Genomic DNA, 20713 nt, shown 5'->3' with positions numbered 1-20713 from the left:
TGCTCCTGGGTCATTAGCTGGCTCCTCAGTGAAGGTTCACACCAGACATGAGGACCAGTTTTTAATGGTCAGGCTAATTGGTTAGTGGAACAAAGTACCCAGAAGAGCTAAACTGGCACTTGGAGCCTTTAAAACACGATTTATTACTTGAGAGAGGAAGACTAGCTCAAACAGGACTTTTGAGCTGTGGGGTGGAACCAATGGGTAAAACTCCCGAGGTGTGTGGGAGCCAAGACAAAGTGACAGTGGTGTGGCCCGGGATGATCCTCAGCGTTCCCAGGGGCGTTCATGCTGCCACAGGCTGTGCAGCTCTTCATGTGTTCCACCAGGTCCTAGTGGGGTTGATTGGCCCCACAGTGTTTATTATGCATGGAAAAAAAAGTCAAGAAACTTCAGCTGGGCAAAACTCGACATTGTTGTGTCCAGGACCTTGGTTGGAGTTGGCTGTGATGGTTTAAGATGTCAATGGGAGCAGCAGGGTGTCTGTAGAGGTGTCCTGGGTCTGTCTTGTTCTGCCCCAGCTCAGCCCTAACAAAGGATCCCAGTCAGTAGCTCTGTGTGCTAAATCACCAGAGCTAAATTAGCAGGGTGCTTCATCCTGCAGCCTTCCAAAGGAAATTCTGGTCATGCTTTTGACAAGCTTCTGTACTAAAACTTCTGCATGCCAACAAGGTGGAAATAAACTGGAGCTGCCTTCCTAAAATCTACTGGGGCTGGATTCTACAGCTCTTCCTGCGCTGGGACGTGGTGCAGTAGGAATGAATCAGCAGTGAGGAATCAGTGCTGCTCAGGCTGTAATGTGCTCTTTTTTGCATAGTGGTCTCATGAACTGATTGTCCATTAGTGGAAGCCATCTCTGGGTTTTCCTCTCATCCAAAAGGCATCTGGTGCTGTGCACTGAGGCTGTTGTGGGCTGTGAAGCCAGGGACAGCAAAGTGGAATTGATGGGCGGCCTCGCCTCAAATCCCTGCTCCTGCTTCTTGTTAAAATGGTAATGTGGGAGCACCCGGGGAGAAGTAAAATGGCACTTCTTGGAATAGCTGAATGTTTGGCTTTCTGCATAATAGATGAGCGTATATCTTAGATCCAAACTTGTTCCTGGGAAAAACCCCAGTGTATGGGGAGGGGTGCTGTGGGTTCAGTAAAATGGTCACGTTGCTGTGGGTAAACGGGTGAAACAGCAGGAGGAGAAGCAGCTGCCACTGCAGGTTGGTGTCTCGGAGCAGCTTGTGCCTGGTGGCAGCTTCTGGGGTCAGTGTCCCCCTGTCCCCCTCAGGTGCCAGCACTCCCCACTGCCGCCAGCATGCCAGGGACAAAGCCATTGATCAGCAAGTCTTGTCTGTCATATCCCCCGAGCAGGGGAACAGCAAAGTGTTGGGTAAATCAGTGCATTACTCTTCACTGTATTTCGAGCCTTCAGCTTCAATTTTTGAATGCAGAGCAAAGACGGGGGCCAGTGCCAGGGCTGCCGAGGGCTGTGGCAGCGCCACAACGAGCTCCTGGGTTTAGCTTCAGTCACTTTTCAGTTACCTTTTGTGATGAGAATCAAATAACTTGATCATGGCAGTGACAAATCTTCAATAATTCATTACACTATAATGACATTACAACATCCTAACTCCCTCCCCCCCATTTTTTATTTCTGCTCTAGAGTGGACTTGGTGTTTTAGATTCCAGGCTGTTCATCCAGATATTTCACACCAGCCTGTCACCTGGAGAATTGATACCTGGCATACCCTCTCTGCAGCACTGCTAAACGGTTTTTCTTCTCGACTGGATAATTATATTGATTGTGGCTTAGGACTTCAGAAATTGGATTGTGGTTGCATAAAGTGTGTTTTGAAACCCTAATATAAGCTATATTATACAGAAAAAACTCCCAGCAAAACCAGACCACCACCACTGTCTTACCTAACTCTTAATTTGGTACAAATGAGGATATCTTTGACCTCATGTCTGATGGGAAAGGGAAGCTGCCCCTGCTGCCTGGCCCTTTGCCCTCTCTAACAACGGGGCTCAGGAGAAACGTGCTGGATCAAAACCTTGGCAGCTTCCCGTGGGTGGGCCTGGAGACTCACTGGAAATGTTGAATTTCTTACCCAGCAAAAGGTTCATAAGGATTTGACTTTTGATTTTGGGCTTTCGGCTGCCTGCTCAGGAGCAGTGTTGTGTGATCCCTGGGGATGGGGTTTGGAGGCAGCAGTGACTGCCTTATCAGGGAGGTGGAGACCACTGCCAGGGTGCAGAATCACTTTGCAAACCTGAAAAATAAAGAAAGAAGCTTACAATATGTTTGAAATGAATAATAACTGCTTTGAGACCCTGAATACCTGTTTATCTCTCTGTCTGCTGTTTTCCAGGCTGGCCGCAAGGAAAGAAGTGATGCCCTGAACTCTGCCATTGATAAAATGACCAAAAAGACCAGAGACCTGCGCAGACAGGTAATGAATGTGTCAGAGGTGGTACTGGCTGAGACAAACGAGTGCCTTGCTGCATGCTTGCCCTCTGGGAAGTGTTGTCTGGGGATTTGTTTCTGCTGGGCAGTGGGTTTGCTGGCCTGTCTTCAGTGAATTAAAAGCCAGAAGCTTCCAGTGCGTGGCTCGGAGGGAAGCACGAGGTGGGAATGTAATTCCCTGTTAATTCCCTGTTAACTGTGAGATACAAATGTTGGAGTCTTAATCATCCTCATGATAAGAGAGATAAAAAAGCCCAACCAAAACCTCCCAAAAAACAACTTTCTTGTTGTGGATTTTGAAGATAATCAGTGATATTTTATAATTCTGGTGGTGCTCATCTTGACCTGTTTTATTTGAGAACTATATTTATGTAGCATCAGCCTTTTGTCTGTTTGATTTTAAAGCAATATATTCCCATTTTTGAGTAAGCGAGAATATGGATGAGGTTTGTTGAAAAATGTTTTTATTCTAGCAGAAAAATAAAAAAGTTAAATCAGTGTGTTGTTTAATCAGCTGAGGGAAAGCAGCAAATTTACTCAGACAAAACCGATATGAGCTGCTAAATCAATATTTGTGGCCAAACTGGTGACTTGCACTTCTATAACTAATCCATTTTTTAAGGAGATTTAATTTAAATTGAAGCAAAAAGTGTGTAGACAAGACTTAGTGCAAGGAAAGCCTTGGTCACACAAAGGAAAAGGGATCAATGACAAAAGTAGTTTAAGCTTTACGTATTAATACAGTAAGAGGGAAACAGCAGTGGAACACTACTGAAGAATAACTCATTCTTTTATTTTTACTTTAGCTCCGCAAAGCTGTTATGGACCATGTTTCAGACTCTTTTCTGGAAACAAATGTTCCTCTTTTAGTATTGATTGAAGCTGCCAAGAATGGGAATGAAAAAGAAGTTAAAGAATATGCCCAGGTTTTCCGTGAACATGCCAACAAATTGATTGAGGTAAGATGGTACAAATTAAAATTTAATTGTTGCTAGTTAAATTAAGGCAAGACTAGGCAAAACAGGTTTTTCAATTCTGTTGAAGCACAAAGCAAATTCTGTAATAAATTTCCTTTTGAAATTTTATTTGAATGAATTGAAACACTATTTAATATTTAAATAATTGAAAATGTAAGCTTATCAAAAGGAGCTATTAAATAACCCATGTAGTTGTGGATATTACAGTGTGAGTGGATGATAAAGGTTTTGTTACTTGGAGGTGGTCATTTGGAGTACGGGAGACGGGGGCAAGATTTTCCTCCCGGACGGTTAGACCCATTGCTTTGAAGCCTGGAGGGTTTTTCTTTCCAGTAAAATCCCACTGAATATAAACAGGCCTTTTATGTGAAGGCTTTTAGAATGAAAACCTGCTCGTGTGTGTGTAAAGAGCAAACAAGACACTTGGAATGATAACACAACTTATCCCTGCCACCCCTCTGTAATGAAAACCCAAAGGCTCTCAGCTGGTGGAACTGCAGACCAGAGCTCTAATTGGGGGGGAAACCAGGTTAAATGGGACCAACCTGTCTTAATTGGAATCCCAGGGTCACTGAGGCTGGCAAAGCCCTCCCAGCCCATCGAATCCCAGCTGTGCCCGATGCCCACCTTGTCCCCAGCCCAGAGCACTGAGTGCCACCTCCAGCCCTTCCTGGGACACCTCCAGGGATGGGCACTCCAAACCTCCCTGGGCAGCCCCTGCCAAGGCCTGAGCACCCTTTCCATGGGGAAATTCCTGCTGATCTCCCATAGCACAGCTTGAGGCCATTCCCTCTTGTCCTCTCGCTCATTACCTGCAGAAGAGGCTGACCTCACCTGGCTGCCCCTCCTGTCAGGCAGTTGCTTTAAGGGTTTTAGTGCAGTGTTGAGGGAAGCAGATTTCCAAGGGAGGTGTGTCTGCAGAGAGCAGCTGCAGAGCGTGCCCCGTGCTTGTGGATCCACCTGGGGAGCCTCGGCCCCTTGCTGCCGCCTTCGCGTGAGAGTTCTGTGCCAGCTGATGCTGAATGGCAAGGAACAAACAGCTATAGGTATTGTTGAGGAAACATGCCACTAGGAATAAGCTTCAAAAGCTCCTCCTGTGCTCTTCCATGCTTTGAGGCTCTGGCTGGTTGTGCTTAACCTCAGCAGCTCCCTGGGAGCAGTCCCAGGCTGTTTCGTGTGGTTTTGCTCTCTCAGTGTCTCTGGGTTTGATAATGGAGTCCATGTGTCTCCAAGGCTCGTGGGGAATACTCTCACACAGCTGGGCAGATTCAAATTGCTCACTAATAAGACTTACCACACATCAGTAAAAGTAGTTTCTGACTGGCACAATGTATTTTTCGTAGGATTCTGAGTGCACTTTGCAACTGCCCCATAGTCTGGTGTGCATGAAGTTTGTCCAGCTCTTTAGAGCTGCTGTCTAAGCAATGAAAATCTTTAATTCCTTGAAGGCATCCATTTTTCACTTTTGGCTTGTCGTGTTTCAGCGTCAGTGCTGTCCTCCTAGAGTTGCAAAGTTATTCTAATCTAAATTTTAAGTAACTGACGTTGTTCTGCAAAGCAGCATGTGGAAGGAAGGCAGTGCTGCTGTGCCCTGCTTTGGCAGCAGGATACAGCCTTGGGAACACTTTGAAGTGGGTTTGGTCTAAAGCCTCCCTTCTTCATGTTGCAAGCCTGATTTATCTAGAAAATTATTTTTAGGGCTTGTTTACAGGAGAAGTTGAATGGTGTAACAATAGCAGTGCCTGTTCTGCCAGAGCTCTGCTACCTCCTCAGCAGATGTGTGGTGTCCACACATGGAATTTATTGGCATATTTACAGAGGAATAATTGCGCTGCTCTGTCCCTGAGCTTCTCCCCAGCCCTTGCCAGGTGAGCCCTTTCTCCCTGTCGCCTCAGGAGCCGTGTCCCACCGGAGCAGCCACAGTTCCATCCCCACTGGCACTGGCCCTACCTGGTGTGCAAACACTAAGCTGCAGAGGAGTTTTCCAGAGCCTCTGTACAGCCAGACACTCTTGTCTTCCAAGGACTATTCCCCTGAAAGGAGACATTCAGCAATATTTTTGACTGGCATCAAAAGTTTCTGCTAAAATGATACGCTGCTGCAACAGCTTTTTGAAGGCCTGGTTATTGCTTTTGCTGTCTGAAATGTAACTGTAGTTGCAGAGTGGCATGATCTAGATGGTTTATAAACCTCTTCCCTGAATGGAGATGGATTAATACATACACTTAGCTTCGACAGAAGGGGAGTAGTGCTCCTGCAGAGCCCTTGTCCCAAGGGGCAGGAGAGCCACTGGAGTCGTATGAGATGTCACAGTCACTGTGTGGGAAGATGGGTCAGGGTGGGTTGCACTGGAAATGTCTTGTGTCTCTGCCAGAATGGAGGAGGATGTGTGCAGGTTCCCTCGTGATTCTGCTCTTGGGCAGGAAACTCAGGAGAAACAATAAAAGGTTGTGTAAGAGCAGAGCAGAAGATGTTTTGCCTGTTGAGATGGGAAGTGATTGCTTCCACCTGCTTTCAGGAGGAGATGAGTGTGCAGGGAGCTTATCAGAGCTGCCCTCACAGGTGCTGCCGAGCGACTCGAGACATCAAATGTGCCCAAACAGCTGCAGCACAGAGTGGAGCTGTGGTACATCATGCCCTGACTGACAGGCTCCTGTGATTTAGATGTAGAGGGGAGCATGTCCTTCCTTCCCTTTGATGCTGAGCGAGGGCAAGAAACGTGTGGGAGATGCTGCTCTGCCCTGGGGAGCTTGGCACATCCCCACTGGACTGCTGGGAGGGCTTGCACCTGGGGTCAATACCCCCGTGTCTGTGAGCTGGAGGAGTCAGTGAACCAACCCCTGAGAGATATATAATGAGATAGATGTATTTTATTTTATTTTATTTTCCATACTGAACTGTTGCAGGCGTTGGCCGGACAGGAGGAGTGGCAGTGCTGGTTCTGCCCTGAGTTAGCACAGGGAGTTCTTGCTCCTGCAGTGCAGGGCTGTTTATGGGCCCTCCAAGCACCCATAAAGAGATGCAAGCACATGATTTGGGTAATTTCGTTTTGAAATGTTCCCTTCTTGGCAGCACAGCACTGTCTGCTTTTGTGGTTCCTAACGTCCAGGCAGACAAATTTGACCAAAAGGTCCAATAACCACAAAAGCCTGATTTGCCTGCTGGGTCTGTGTCTTCTAGAGAACCCATACCAAGCACATCCCAAAGGGCTCCCATCTAATTTGTTTCCCACGTAGTAAAATCCTAACCCTTTAATCCTGCCTTTTGAAAACTGTGTAACAGTAAAAGAGTAGAATGAGCCTTGTCTCAGTTGAATAATACGTTTCAAAGATAGCTTTCAAAATTGCTCTGTGCTAACAGACCATTAACTCTGGCTGGATTTGGTTAAAGGAGTTCAATTCGGGAATTGAGAAGCCAATTTCAATGTAACACACAAGAATAACAGAAAAGACAGCATTTGGGGAACCAGCGGAACAAAAACTTAAGTTCACTTGTAAACTATGAAAGTCTTCCCAGTTTCCAGATTGGGAACTACTTGCTCCATTCCAATGGTTTTTCCCACTGGGTGAGGCAGCCTTGGCTCTCCGGCCTCTGGCTTTGCTCTTGGGGAAGGACAGCTTGGCACTGGCATCCTTGGAGTGACTGTTTCTCCCCTGAAGAGACGGGGCTGTCCTGCAGCGTGGTGCTCATGGGCACTGATGTCACTGAGCACCACGCTGGCTCTTTGTCCCTGCCAGGCTTTGAAGAGCGTTTGGGCTGAGCTGCTTTTGTGCCTCTCCCCAGGGATGCTCCAGCCTGCTCCTGCAAAGGGAAAAAGCCCCACATGTTAAGCAGAAACCTTTGCTACACTGTTGAATGCTTTAGAAAAATAAAAATTAGCTTGTCAATTTGTCACTTTTTACGCTGTGACACAGTCTAACACTGTGTAGTTTTAGTGGAAAATTTTTCAGACGTTTCAGAAGTGAAAGGTAAATGAGGACAGAGTCCAGGTTAAAATCCTCCAGTTTACTTGCTGAAGAATATTTTGGAGAATATTTTGTAGTTCCTTAAAAAGAACAAATAATCTCCTCTTCCTCTGGAACCCACTACCCCTGTGTCAAATGTTTTTCTCAACTTAGATTTTATTTATAAGTCTTCTTCTCAGAGAAATATTGGTAAGACCAAGGAGGCAAAAGCTCTCAGTGGTGTTTCATAAGCATTGATTTTTTTTCTAATTGCTTTAATTTATCTGAAAAGACTGCTCTGTGCCTTTTTTTAATGCACTGGGTTGCATCTTGCATATGGAGTGATGATTTTCTCATTTTCAGTGAAACCCATGAACAGATGCAGACGGCAAATTTATTTGCTTGGAAAGAATCACATTTGGGCACTTGCAGCTCCATAAGCTTTCTGTAGCCTCTTGCTCTGACATTTCCCCCTTCTGTTGCCCTCACTGTCTCGCCCAATGTCCTGGAGTCATTCTTCAGATCTCAGTCTAAAAATACCCCTCTCCCAAAGCCTGAAGCCTTGCACACTTGCTGCATTTTTCTTGCAATTATCCTGATTTGCTCAGACTTGCAGCCTGTATGTTCTTCGGAGAGTCTTAACAGCTGCAGGTTTTTTACATGTGAAAGGCTTTTAAAAAATGTGAAGTGGATAAAACACAGCTTGGATTTAAAATAAAAACTGGCTTTTAGACTGGAGGCACAGTGAAGGTCTTGAAAAGCTGAGGTTTGGCTGTCCCCTGGTCACGAGGTGTCACTTACCTGGGCATGGCCAGGCACCATTCATTGCAAACAAGGCATGGAGTGGAAAAATCCAGCAGATCCAGAAGTTAATCTGCTCTGACAAGATTATCCTTTGTGTCCATCAGCCACCTGATTTCCAGAGTTTCTACAGAGTTTTCCAAACCTCTCTGGAGGTGGCTTTGCTCATGCTTTCAGCGCTCTCCCCTCCTGCCTGCCAGCATGGGGATGCTGTGGATCAGTCAGGGCTGCCAGGCAGGGATGAGGTTCCTGGGATACAGTGCAGACAAGCACTTGGCACCCAACTCAGGTATTGACTTGGAGTGTTTTTCTGAATTTTATTCATATCTCAAAACCCAGCATTTTCCAGGCTAGGGTCATTACCAGGGTACCTCAGCACCTATTTTTCCAGTACTCTCATTTACAGAGGGGAAAAAAAATCTGCCAACTCAGGTTTGTCTTTTATTGCTTTTATTTTTAATGTAATTTTGTATTACAAGGGAAATGTCCTTGCACTGTGGTCTGGAGAAGAGAGACAGAGTTATTTCCCATTTAAAATGGAGACCAAAATGAGCAAAATATCTCTTCCAAAGCACAAGCACGTTTTCTGTAATTTGTCTGTAGATAGCCTTGGCAGCAATTTAAAACTAATGTCTTCAATAAATGACCAGTGTTACTCTAATGTGCCCTCTAAAGTCTGACACTCTTCAACAGCCGATGCACTTTCCTTGTAAGTTCATTTTATTAGTCAACTAATTCATAAATAAATTAAATTCTTCTCGTAGAACATGCTTTCCTTACACTCACAATCAGGAAAGCAGGAAAGCCTCAGCAGAAAAATGTTCCTACATTTTTCAACAAAACTGGGTATACAAATTTAATACATCATACATAAGTAAAGGCAAGTGACCTTTTAATAGGATAACTTCTGTTCTTGTAAGGTTATTTTTTGAGGCCAATCTTCTAATGCTACACCAAATAATGTATGAAAGGGTCTCTAGGATGCTGGTAGAGTTTAAAAATCATGTTGGAAGAGAAGTAAGAGACTTCAGGATAATCTGTCTGTCCAGATTTCATTGTAAGTGCACATGGGGAAGCAGGGCCACGACAGTGAAACTGATGGCAGGGATGAAGGGATGGAATCCTCACAAATCTGGGCAGGGATTGGGCTGTTTGGAGACAATTTCTGCCTTTGGAAATGCTCTTGGTTTGCTGCTGCTGCTCCATGGAGGAGAGACATTTCTGCCACACCTCAGCCACAGGGACAGTCACCTCGCCGTGTGACTGCTGGCAGGGAGGGGCTTGCTCTGTGCACACCTGGGCCAAGGGAGATGTGGAGGGGGTAGAATTTGGAGGTGAATGAGTGTAGGGTGGGGAAAATACTGATGTGCTTTTATTCCACTAGAAACTGCCCTGTGTTTACTCTGTTCCTTTTTCCTTTGGAAACAGAAGCTTTTGTGGAAAGGGAAATGTGTAAAAGTGGTCAGGAAGTGTGAGAGCAGTTGGGTTTAGGTGGTGTTGACACGATGTCTTCAGAGGCAGCTGAAAAGCAGTAGAGTCTTTTCATTTTCCAGATATTTAAGTCTTAATTCCAACAGCATTTTTAAGTAGCTTTTTGGGTAAAGTTTTTATAGATGTGGCATAAGCGTTTTAATTCTTGATATTTAACTAAAAGCCTTGATGCATGTCTGGATTTTCATCATCTTAGTCATTAGCAATATTGGATTATTAGTCATGTCATGTCATCAAGGAGTTGCCTGAAATCTGTGTAGAGCTCATTACTGACACTGTTTTGTCATCTTCCTCAAGAGCACAGTGTACTGACAATTACAGTTACACTGCCATGAACAGTTGTCTGAATCACCAGAAACTGGTTTAAGCAGCTAATAATAGGCACCAGCTTGGAAGCCTTTAGATCAGAAGGCAGCACGTTCTGAGTGATGAGCAAACTGAGATGGGAAAGAAGTACAATTTCACAGAATCCCAGACTGGTTTGGGCTGGGAGGGACCTTAAAGCTCATCCCATCCCACCCCTGCCATGGCAGGGACACCTCCCACTGTCCCAGGCTGCTCCAAGCCCCAATGTCCAGCCTGGCCTTGGGCACTGCCAGGGATCCAGGGGCAGCCCCGGCTGCTCTGGGCACCCTGTTCCCTCCCAGGGAACAATTCCTTCCCAATATCCCATCCAGCCCTGCCCTCTGGCACTGGGAAGCCATTCCCTGGGTCCTGTTTCTACATACTCTTGTCCCCAGTCCCTCTCCAGCTCTCCTGGAGCCCCTTCAGGCCCTGGAAGGGGCTCTAAGGTCTCTCCAGAGCCTTCTCTTCTCCAGGCTGAACACCCCCAGCTCTCCCAGCCTGTCTTCATTTCCACTTTGATAAACACAGAGACATTTTTGGATAAGGATAATTATTTGGGTACTGTCCAGATATCACTACTAGAAACACTTTTATTTTAAGGAAAGGTATTTGTGTTGCTAAGAAGCATCTCAGATGAGGGTTTGCTTTGAAGGTTTCAGCTGAAGCTGAGCTCTCCATCACACACCAGTGGTGTCACTGCTGTCGTGGTAGCTCAGACAGACTTGTGTAACTAATGTGGTTTGTGATTATAGCATTTTAACACTTCAGCTTGTTTGTCTGAGGGAGGAATAGTTCCTGTGCCAGCAGTTACATCTGCTGCCACAGCTGCATCGATGAGGGGCACGGTGCCCACGTCGCACACTGGTGTTGCTGTACCAGCCCTGCTTTCCCTCAGGTCTGTAGAGAGAATAATCCACCAGGCTGGAAATAAAGATATTGCTGCACTTTCCTACTGTGGGTATGGTTTATGCCATAGATGTATTGATTCCCTTCAAACACCTCTTCTTTCTCTGTAATTGAAAAACTTCCCTGTTGGCAAGAGAGGAGTTGTGTCCATGCTGCCCTTGCTGCGTGGTAAATGGAGCCCAGTCTGGTTTGTCCTGATGCACAAACTCTGGGATTGCCCAGCTGTGAAAAATTTCCCTTCTCTGTGAAACCTTGGCAACACATGGATTGCTCTCTGTTGGGGAAGAACACTTCCTCAGGGCATGGAAGGAGCTCACCACTGTGGAGCAGAGCTTTTGCAGGACAGCTGTACCTGGAATGGCACCAGGCAGCTGGAGAGGTATTTGGAGACAGCTCTGGACAGTGGGAGAGGCAACTGCAAAGCTGTATTCCTTAACTAGAACTTTAAACACACTGATACAGCTAGAAATGTGGAAGTATTAAGATGTAATCCCAAACAAAAGGTGGTCACCCAGGAAAATATTAAGTGGTCATTTCAATATAACAGGGAGCAGAAGGTAAACAATACATTTATTTTTATACTATTACATTACTTACAAGAGCATGGGGAGACAGAGCAAGGGGGAATGGCTTCCCCCTGCCAGAGGGCAGCATTAGATGGGATTTGGGAGAGAAATTCCTCCCTGGGAGGGTGGGCAGGCCCTGGCACAGGGTGCCCAGAACAGCTGTGGCTGCCCCTGGATCCCTGGCAGTGTCCAAGGCCAGGCTGGACATTGGGGCTTGGAGCAGCCTGGGACAGTGGAAGGTGTCCCTGCCATGTCAGGGGTGGCACTGGATGAACTTCAGGTCCCTCCCAACAGAAACCAGTGTGGGATTCTGTGATGTTGTCTCTGATCCCCTTCTCTTGACATCACTTGCCAGCCTGTTGAAATAACAAACTGTGTAACCTCCATTTCTCATTGTGCAAAACTTTGGAATCAAAAATGCCAACCTTTGCTTGCCAGTTTTGTTCCAGCCAGCTGAAACTTCCCCTCCTTGTGTTTATAACCAGACTTGGAATGAAAACTGTTGTCATCTTCGCGTGAGGCTGCAGAGCTCTGGAAATAGCAGTTCCCTCAGTTTAGTCCTTCGTTCCCCCCGGTGCTTTACGTCTGCAGTTTGTCTGTGTGTGCCTTGTTTTATTTAAAGACTTTTACTATTTTCAGTTAATACATTGGGATTCCGTTGCCCACAACAAGCTCTTGCAAGGTACCTTCTGTGGAGCTGCAGCCACATGCAGCTACTTAAGTCATATAAAATCACAGAGCACTTTGACAGCAGGGCTCCGGTAACTCTCTGCACAGTCCCAGTGGGTTTGATCCCAAGTCCTGCTGTAGTAAAGAAGTGGAATCGTTTTGTGTAATTCCTAGTTAGCTCTGCCTCTGCAAAATGAGGGGTTTGTAGGGTTGGAGCTGTAACACTTCTCCCTCATGCAGCACCTGTTAGGGCTGGCTGTTAAAATGCTCAGATTTGTCTTGAATATTGAGTGTAGTGTACAGGTAAATAAATAAATGTATGGACTTAGTGAATAATGAAAGCCTTTCTGGAGAGGGATGGGGATTACATAATCGACACATCTCTTCTGAGAGTCCTCGGTTGCCATTAGTTTTGCCAGAACAGTTGTTTCTGCAGATAAATTCATTTCCTGAGCTTTGACCAGCGTGAGGGAAATCGGGACAGGCTTTTTTTAATATGGAGAAGGAAGAAATTAGCTGTGCTGTGTTTGAATTTTGTGAGAATATCAGATATACTTTTCTTTAGCAAATCCCTAGGAGGAGAATGTTCAATTGCTGCCTGTCCATTCTTTCTCTTTTTGCTTTAAAAATGGGTGATTTTTTAAACTGCTTAAAAGTTGGAATTTGCATTCCCAGCGAAATTGTAAAATGTAAAGCAAAGAAAATAGAACAAGCAGCTGAAGTTTTGAAGTTTGATCAGAAATGAAAATGCCAGGAACACCTTTGAAAAGCTTGGTTTCCGTGGTGTTGAAATTCCCAAGGTATCTGTGTACACATGGATGTGGGTTTGTTATTTTTGTGTAAGAGTTTTCGAGCACCGGTTACGAGAGGATTCTGCTTAATGTCGAGCTGAAAAGTTTGTCAGTGTAAGACAGTCGGAAAACTTCTTTCTGCAACACTACTTTTACAACTGCAGGTTCAAATGAGAGTGCTCAGACTCTCAGGATTCAATTAGTGCGTGTTTGGCTCCTGCACAGCGATGTGTAATCCGGGGTTGTAGCAATGCTGGGTGGCAGGGCCAGCTCTGACAACGTTCAATTATGCAACAATAAACACATTACAGAGCCTTCTTTGGGCTGCACCAGCTCGGGGTGGTTGCAGCAGCAGCACCTGCTTAGGAGATTTTGCCTTCTTGACTGCCTGAAGAAGCTGTCCTGAAAACTTGACCTGTAAACAAGGAGGAAAAACCTGGGAGGTGTTTCTGTGAAGTCAATCCAGGTGCATAATTCAGAGGCTTTAATACATACTTTTATTGTCAGCCTCTGAAATCCTTGCAAAGGAAGGTTTAAAGTGTTAGAGATCATAATTCCTTTCTTTTTCTCTTGCATTTTTTGTCTCTTGTTGAAAACGCAGTTTGCCAGTCCTTCATTAAGAGTTCCCTGTAAAGCAACCCCTCTGCCTAAGCCAGGGAGTCTGTGCAAGGAGAAGGTGGAACAAGCACCAAGGTGGAGCATTGTTACACAGAGCCACAGAATGCTCGGAGTTGGAAGGGACCTGCAAGGATCATCAAGTCCAGCTTTTAAGTGAATGGACCCACAACCTCGGTGTTATTATTAGCATGGCTGGGTTATGTTCAACAGTGTAATTTAAGAAGCTTAACACTGACCCCAAACTTGTGTAGTTGAGGCTGCTGCAGTTTTTTAATTGCTGGAAGACTTAACTTCTTAGTCGCGATCTGAACAAATTTTGAGTTTAAAAAAAAAACAAACCCAAAAAACATATTTCATGTGGAAAAGGTACAGCCTGTGTCTTGTCTGGGAAGGCGGTTCTCTGCCACAAATTGTTACTGATGGTAGAAAGAACAGCTTTAGAAATGTCAAGTTTTTCCTGATTTAAAAATTAGTAAATTCTGAAGAGTCAAAGTTAACTAGAATTTGAGATGGAATCACTCTGTGACAGATGGTACAATATTTTTTTTAATATTAGATTTACACCTTCTTACTAATACCATATTCCCAGCTGACCCTTTGCCCTGAGATAGTGTCTGCCTCTCAGAAGGAGCCAGTTAAGTTATGCCTCCTCCAAAGGCACAGAACCATGGAAGCATTTAAGTTGGAAAAGCCCTCTGAGATCCTTGAGTCCAACCATTCCCCCAGCACTGCCAAGGCCACCACTAAACCCTGTCACCAAGTGCCACATCTGCATGGGTTTTAAATGCCCGCAGGGATGGTGAGTCCACCACTGCCCTGGGCAGCTGTGCCAGGGTTGGACAATGCTTTCAGTGAAGAAACTTTCTCTGGTATCCACCCTGAGCCTGCCCTGGCCCAGCCTGAGGCCGTTCCCTCTCCTCCTGTCCCTGTTCCCTGCGAGCAGAGCCCGACCCCCCCGGCTGCCCCCTCCTGTCAGGGACTTGTGCAGAGCCACAAGGTCCCCCCTGAGCCTCCTTTGCTCCAGCCTGAGCCCTTTTCCCAGCTCCCTCAGCCGCTCCTGGGGCTCCAGCCCCTTCCCAGCTCCGTTCCCTGCCCTGGACACGCTCCAGTGCCTCAGGGTCTCTCTGGCCATGAGGGCCCAGAACTGGACACAGCCCTCGAGGTCCCTCAGCAGGGCCAGCACAGGGGACGGACACTGCCCTGGCCCTGCTGCCACTCCATGGCTGGCACAGCCCAGGGACCATCGGCCCCCTGGGCACCCCTGGGCTCATGTCCAGCCCCTGGCACCACCACTCCCAGGCCTTTCCTGCTGGACACTTCCCAGCCACTCCTCCCCAGCCTGGAGCATCCATGGGGTTGTTGTGATCCCCGGGCAGGACCCAGCACCCGGTCTGGTTGAGCCCCATACAACTGGCCTCAGCCCATGGATCCAGCCTGTCCAGATCCCTCTGCAGAGCCTTCCTGCCCTCCAGCAGATCCACGCTCCTGCCCAGCTCGGTGTTGTCCGTGCATTTACTGAGGGTGCCCTCGATCCCCTCATCCAGGTCACCAGTAAAGACATCAAACAGGACTGGCCCCAGTGCTGAGCCCACTGATGGGACCCCCACTGATGAACGGCCTGGATTTAGAGCCATTCCCCAGCGCTGGTTCCTGCCCTCCCGGATTGTGCCGGCACCAGAGCCACTCACCTCGAATCATCTTGCAGTGTGCTGATGTCATCGCTAAAGACAGTGAGATTTGAGTTTCAAGAACTGATCAGTGCATGAAAGCCCCTCTCCAGACGAGCCTGTCCAGCTGCTCCGCTTGGCACCGTTCGTTCCGTGCTGGGAATGGCTGGGGCTCTGCACTGCATTTGTCACTGGGGGGGAATTTAAGCTCATTCCTCTAAACACCAGCAGCTGCTTGGTCTGCCCTGCCTCTTGGGCTGTGAGGAGCTGTCTCTGGGCCGTGGCTGTAGACGCTGAACTGAGGGAGCCTTGATGCTGCAGCAGAAAGCTGCTCTGAAATCGGTCTGTGAGCAGCGAGAGGTGTCTGAACCGCGCCGGGCTGCGGTCTCGGGGCTGTCTTCATTCCCAGTGTATTTTTAACTTTTTTCAAGAGATTGCTCGTTATGCTGATTACATTATTTGCGATGGTTTTGTCTCCTTTGATGCTTGTGCTTATGTAAAGGGACTTGATGATATTGAATGGTAAGAATGAACAAATGCAGCGGGAATTCAATTGCTATTTTGCTCTCAAGCACAAGTGTTCTTCTTTCTAAATCAAGTCTGACCACTTACTATGTCAGTCAGCTGCTTAGCTGGAGACATGGAGAAACTATTTAATTCACATTTGATTTAAAGGAAATTTTTGCTCGCTTGAGGTGGATTATTTAATTTAGAAGTTTTGGAAATGTATGATTTCCAAGTGCTCTGTGGGCTTTAAAAGAGTTGATCTTCATCTCAGCTACAAAGCCCAATGTATTATGTGTATGTGCCAAATAACTGGCCAGCAGTACCCTATCCTCTGAAGAGAGAGGGAGTTTGAAGTTATTTGTCAGATCATCCAGAAATTATTGAAGATGAATCCTTTCGGGTACTTTTAAAATTAAATTTCTTAATCCTGCAGCTGTCCACCTCAGCTGGTACGTGCAATTTCAGAATTCTGTGTTACAGAGCACCCGATAATTGCTGACAATTTAGAATACCTCATTGTTATGTCATCTACAACTTGATTAATTAGTAGACACAGCTCTTCTTAAATTCCAAATTTTAAGAGGCTTGTGAGTGTTTTCCAGTAGTTTGACAGAGCCTTCCCATGGGTGCAGTAATCATTGCACTGCTGTGGATTTACAGCCCTGTCTGCAGCACTCTGAAGTCATCTCAGCTGCTGCCAGGTCTCTGCTTCGCTCTGATGTTCAGCAAAGAGTTTGCTGGGAAGTTTGTGTGCTGGGCTGGCACAGAAACCAACCCGGCAGAGGGAATAGCTGGCTTCTGGATGAGCGTGCTGAAATGAAGTGTTGAGCTCTGGAGCCGCAGCAGTGGGATGGGATGTGGCAGCCAACAGTTGGATTGTCTTAAACTGCCAAAGACCCTCAGTCAGGGAAGCACACACGCTCCTTTCATGAGGGTTGGCAGTGCCAGTCGGGCGCTTTCTAAAGAAGAATTGCCATCAGTTGGGTATTCAGAAGAGAAATGACTGTTCAAAAATGACTGTGCAAAAAAGCAAATTTTCATTATACCATGGTGGGGACACTCCATTATGAACTTCTTTGCCTCTCTGTGTTCAGACAGAGCAGGGTTTCTGTGCGCTTGATTCATCACACTTGGCTTGAGAGACAGCACAACATCTCCAGATATCGGAGAGGCTGATTTTGTGGTGCTTCAATGTCGCTTTTATTCTGCCCCTACTCAATAGAGCTTTGTGTTCTCCTCGCTCCTAGAGATTGTAACTGCTGCTGTGGAGGCAGGAATGACAGGGAAATATGGACCATAAAAAATATTGGCAAACTGGTGTTTCTCAAAAATATGACCTGTGCTTAAACCAACAGCAAAATCTTTATTTGACTTTTAAATCATGGCATCCGATTGTCTTTTGATTCTTGTGAGCCTCTAAACAAAAGCATGATGTACTGCAGCCTGCTGGGAACTAGGGATTTAAGGCATGGCAAATGTACAGGAAAACTCCCCATGTTCAAACACAGTCCCTGTGAGAGAGGGTGTTCCAGGCCAGCTGTTGGTGGGGTGCCGTGCAGAGGGGCTGGGCTGGAGCCTGCTCACGTGTGGTGGCAGAGAGGAGGAGCAGAGCCCTGGCTCAGCTGGGCCCTGCCTGCAGCACTGTGCAGAGAACTGGGGACATCCTGCAATTCACCCCTGCATGTGCAGGACTTGAATCCAAACACGAGTGGAAGAGAAACTTCAGGAGCAGGACACAAATATTCCTGAGAGCTGGCAGAGTTTCCTCTGTGTTGTTGATGCTGCAGAGTCTTTCTCTCAACTTTGGTTTGTTTTCCTCCAAATATGTGCCGTCACAGCCGTTTGCTTGCTTGTGCTGTGCTGTGCTGGAAACACCTCTCCTCTTGACACCCTTGCTTTCCATCCTCTGGAACTCGATTTGGAGCTGGAGGGAGGAAGGGGCCATGTGCTTTGCAGTTGGAACTTGCATTTTGCTCCCCAAATTGATCATGGGATTGATGAAAAATGCTGTTCAAGTGTAATGGCACGTGATTGATGATTTGCAGGACAGTAATGTATTCTGTGTGGGAACATCTGCCGTGAGGGAAGGGCTTGGGGAGGGGGAATAGCATGTGGTAGAGCTGCAGATACTACTTCAAAATGACTTATATGAATGCAAAGAATAGTTTAATTAAAGGCAGAATGGAAATTCCCCAGCCTACAGAGAAAAGTATCTGGAGAAATCTGGTTCAGTGGTGTTACTGAGCATCTGCTGGCTCCTGGTGATGCTTTTATGGCACATTTACAGGGGGCTTTGCAGGTTGCTCTGCCTCTGGAAGGACAGTACTTGGTGTTCGTCTCAGTTCACTTGCTGCTATTTTTACAGCTTTCTGTGTTCAAATGGCTCAGAATAACATGCTTGTCATTCACCTGTCAGCTGAGAAATGTAACTTATTTCAGACTTCCTTCCCCTGAGAGTAGCTCCAGTATGAGAAATATCTTCAATTACCAAAAAATTCTGTGCTGTCCCCATCCTCCATGCTCTTAAAAGGCAGGTATTTACAGAGGTCTCTACTTCAGGCTGCCCTAGTTAAGGGTGATGCTGTACAGCAGGTCAAGGTTGTGGAGTAAAGTTTTTAGCATCACAAGAAATCCTGTTCAAGTTTTGGAGGCCTGTGGGTGCATCTTGAAGATCTCCTGTACTGGTTTTATCTGATGAATTGCAGCATAGATGGAGGGCTGGAGGAACACCTGCCAGGCTTCACCTGCATCAAAGCTGTGTCCTGTCACAGAGAGGCCCTCATGGAGCACCAGCAAACCAGCTCGGGCTCTGTGGGGTTGCTGCTGTCTCACCCCTGTGTGAATGGGCTGTTAAACTGGAACTGCAGCTGCTGCCAGCGCTGCTCTTGTGCATTTTACTGGAGAGAGCTGACCCTGATCAGTGCCAGCAGTGATGTCTGCCCTGTTTGGCTGGCTGGGGGTGAGAGCTGGACCTGCCCCAGCCCAGAACCCCCCTGCCCTGGGCAGATCCCACAGCGTGGGCAGCAGGGGAGGGGGGATTCTGCCCCTGTGCCCCCTCAGGTGAGAGCCCACCTGCAGAGCTGCCCCAGCCCTGGGGCCCAGCACAGGAAGGGCCTGGAGCTGCTGCAGCCAGGCCAGAGGAGGCTCCAGGATGATCCGAGGGATGGAGCAGCTCTGCTGGGAGGAAAGGCTGCGAGAGCTGGCATTGTTGAGCCTGGAGAGGAGAAGCTTTGGGGTGACCTCACTGGGGCCTTGCAGGGCCTGAAGGAGCCACAGGAAACCTGAAGAGAGACTGTGGAAAAGGGAATGGAGGGCCAGGACACAGGGAATGGCTTCCCTCTGACAGAGGGCAAGGATGGATGGGATATTGGGAAGGAATTGTTCCCTGGGAGGGTGGGCAGGCCCTGGCACAGGGTGCCCAGAGCAGCTGGGGCTGCCCCTGGATCCCTGGCAGTGTCCAAGGCCAGGTTGGACACTGGGGCTTGGAGCAGCCTGGGACAGTGGGAGGTGTCCCTGCCATGGCAGGGGTGGCACTGGATGAGCTTTAAGGTCCTTCCCAACCCAAACCATTCCAGGATTCCATGATCCGACGTGTTACAGATTTTATGTCTACAGAAGGAAAAGGTGCCATCAGTGGCTTCAAAACTGGTTAGACCGGAGTTAATATGGGCACTTCATGTTCCATGATGGGTTACTGGTTACTGGTCACTGTTGGGATCAGGCAAAATTTTTTTACATAAAGAAATAACCTTCAAATTTAACAGTTGTCTCTTGTTTTCTCTCACCTCTGACACAGGTTGCCAACTTGGCCTGCTCCATCTCAAACAACGAGGAAGGGGTGAAGTTGGTTCGCATGTCAGCCAGCCAGCTGGAGGCCCTGTGTCCCCAGGTAAGGAGGGGCATCACAACAGAAGACAAACCCCCACCAGCTGGGCAGCTTGTGCTGCTTAGGACATGCTCTGGTCTCAGGATGGCTGGCTGTGCCTTGCTGCAGAACCTGTTTTTTCCCTTAGAGAATATGTAGAGAATGAAATGCAGCGTAGGCATCAAGACTTAGGAACTTTGAAACCCGTGGCAAAGGAATCACTGATGTGAAAGGGTCGTTTCTATGTCATAGCTCTAATTCCATTTGGCCCGGATATTCCAGTAACCTGCAGTCAGTAGATGTGGGAAGCTTCAGTGGTTTCCTGTGCACATCTGTGCTGCAGGAAGGTGCCTTGTGAAGGTGCTAGCACTGCTCCTGGGCAAGCTGTAAGATGAATTATAAAACACTATTTTTGCCTGAGTAGAATATAAATATGCCAAAAAATCTTCCCGATGGAGTAGGATGAGAGGAAGTTGGCTATGTGTGAAGAGTGGGAACCTGGCTGAGACTACCTTTTAATTAATAACTTTCTAATGTAAACAAGGAAATTAAGTTTATGTAAGCACTAGACTATCCTCTTCCTTTTTGACAGCCTGGTGTTCTAAATGTCAACAACTAGATACTTGGATGAACCCCTGAAGACTGCAGGGTGCTTTTGATTCGTGTAATTTACATTTTTTAAAGCAACAGGAAATTCAGATCTAAAACTTCCAAATAAACTGTTGCTGGTAAGGAGGAACTAATAGAAAATATGTGCTCAGAAAAATTGCCAAAATGGTGTTTTATGAAAATAAAGTGTATTGTCTCAGGACTACTCAGGAGTTTCTGCAGGTTTTCCCATCTATTTTGGTTTAAAACAAGTCAAAAGGAAGAGAGATGTTCACCTGTACCCACCTCGGCAGGAGGGGATTTTGAGGGAAGAGGTGCAGGCAGTGTGAAGAGCAGGACTGTTTTACCTGTTGTATGACCTCCAGGTAACAGTGCTGTTAAACAGGTGAAGACAGGCCCCTGAGCATAAAGCATTAAATGCTGTCCAGGAGGCCTTGGGGCATGCCAGGGTGGCTCTCTGTGGTCCCCACTCCTGCATTAAATGCTGTCCAGGAGGCCTTGG

The 20713-nt window shown here is 47.0% G+C and overlaps 1 protein-coding gene across 2 annotated transcripts in view; it reads left to right on the top strand.

Annotated features, from left to right (window-relative positions):
• CTNNA1 (catenin alpha 1) overlaps positions 1-20713 on the top strand; it is a 120771-nt gene that overhangs the window by 68613 nt on the left and 31445 nt on the right. For both annotated transcript variants that reach the window (XM_032125329.1, XM_032125330.1), the window contains 3 exons: positions 2361-2441; positions 3262-3414; positions 19534-19626. In XM_032125329.1, the coding sequence (XP_031981220.1) occupies positions 2361-2441; positions 3262-3414; positions 19534-19626 (327 nt within the window). The remainder of the gene's footprint in view (positions 1-2360; positions 2442-3261; positions 3415-19533; positions 19627-20713) is intronic.

This window comes from Corvus moneduloides, chromosome 15, assembly GCF_009650955.1.
Source record: "Corvus moneduloides isolate bCorMon1 chromosome 15, bCorMon1.pri, whole genome shotgun sequence".
Lineage (NCBI taxonomy): Eukaryota > Metazoa > Chordata > Aves > Passeriformes > Corvidae > Corvus > Corvus moneduloides.
Note: the sequence above shows the minus strand (reverse complement) of the source record. Positions and strands in the feature narration are given on the sequence as shown.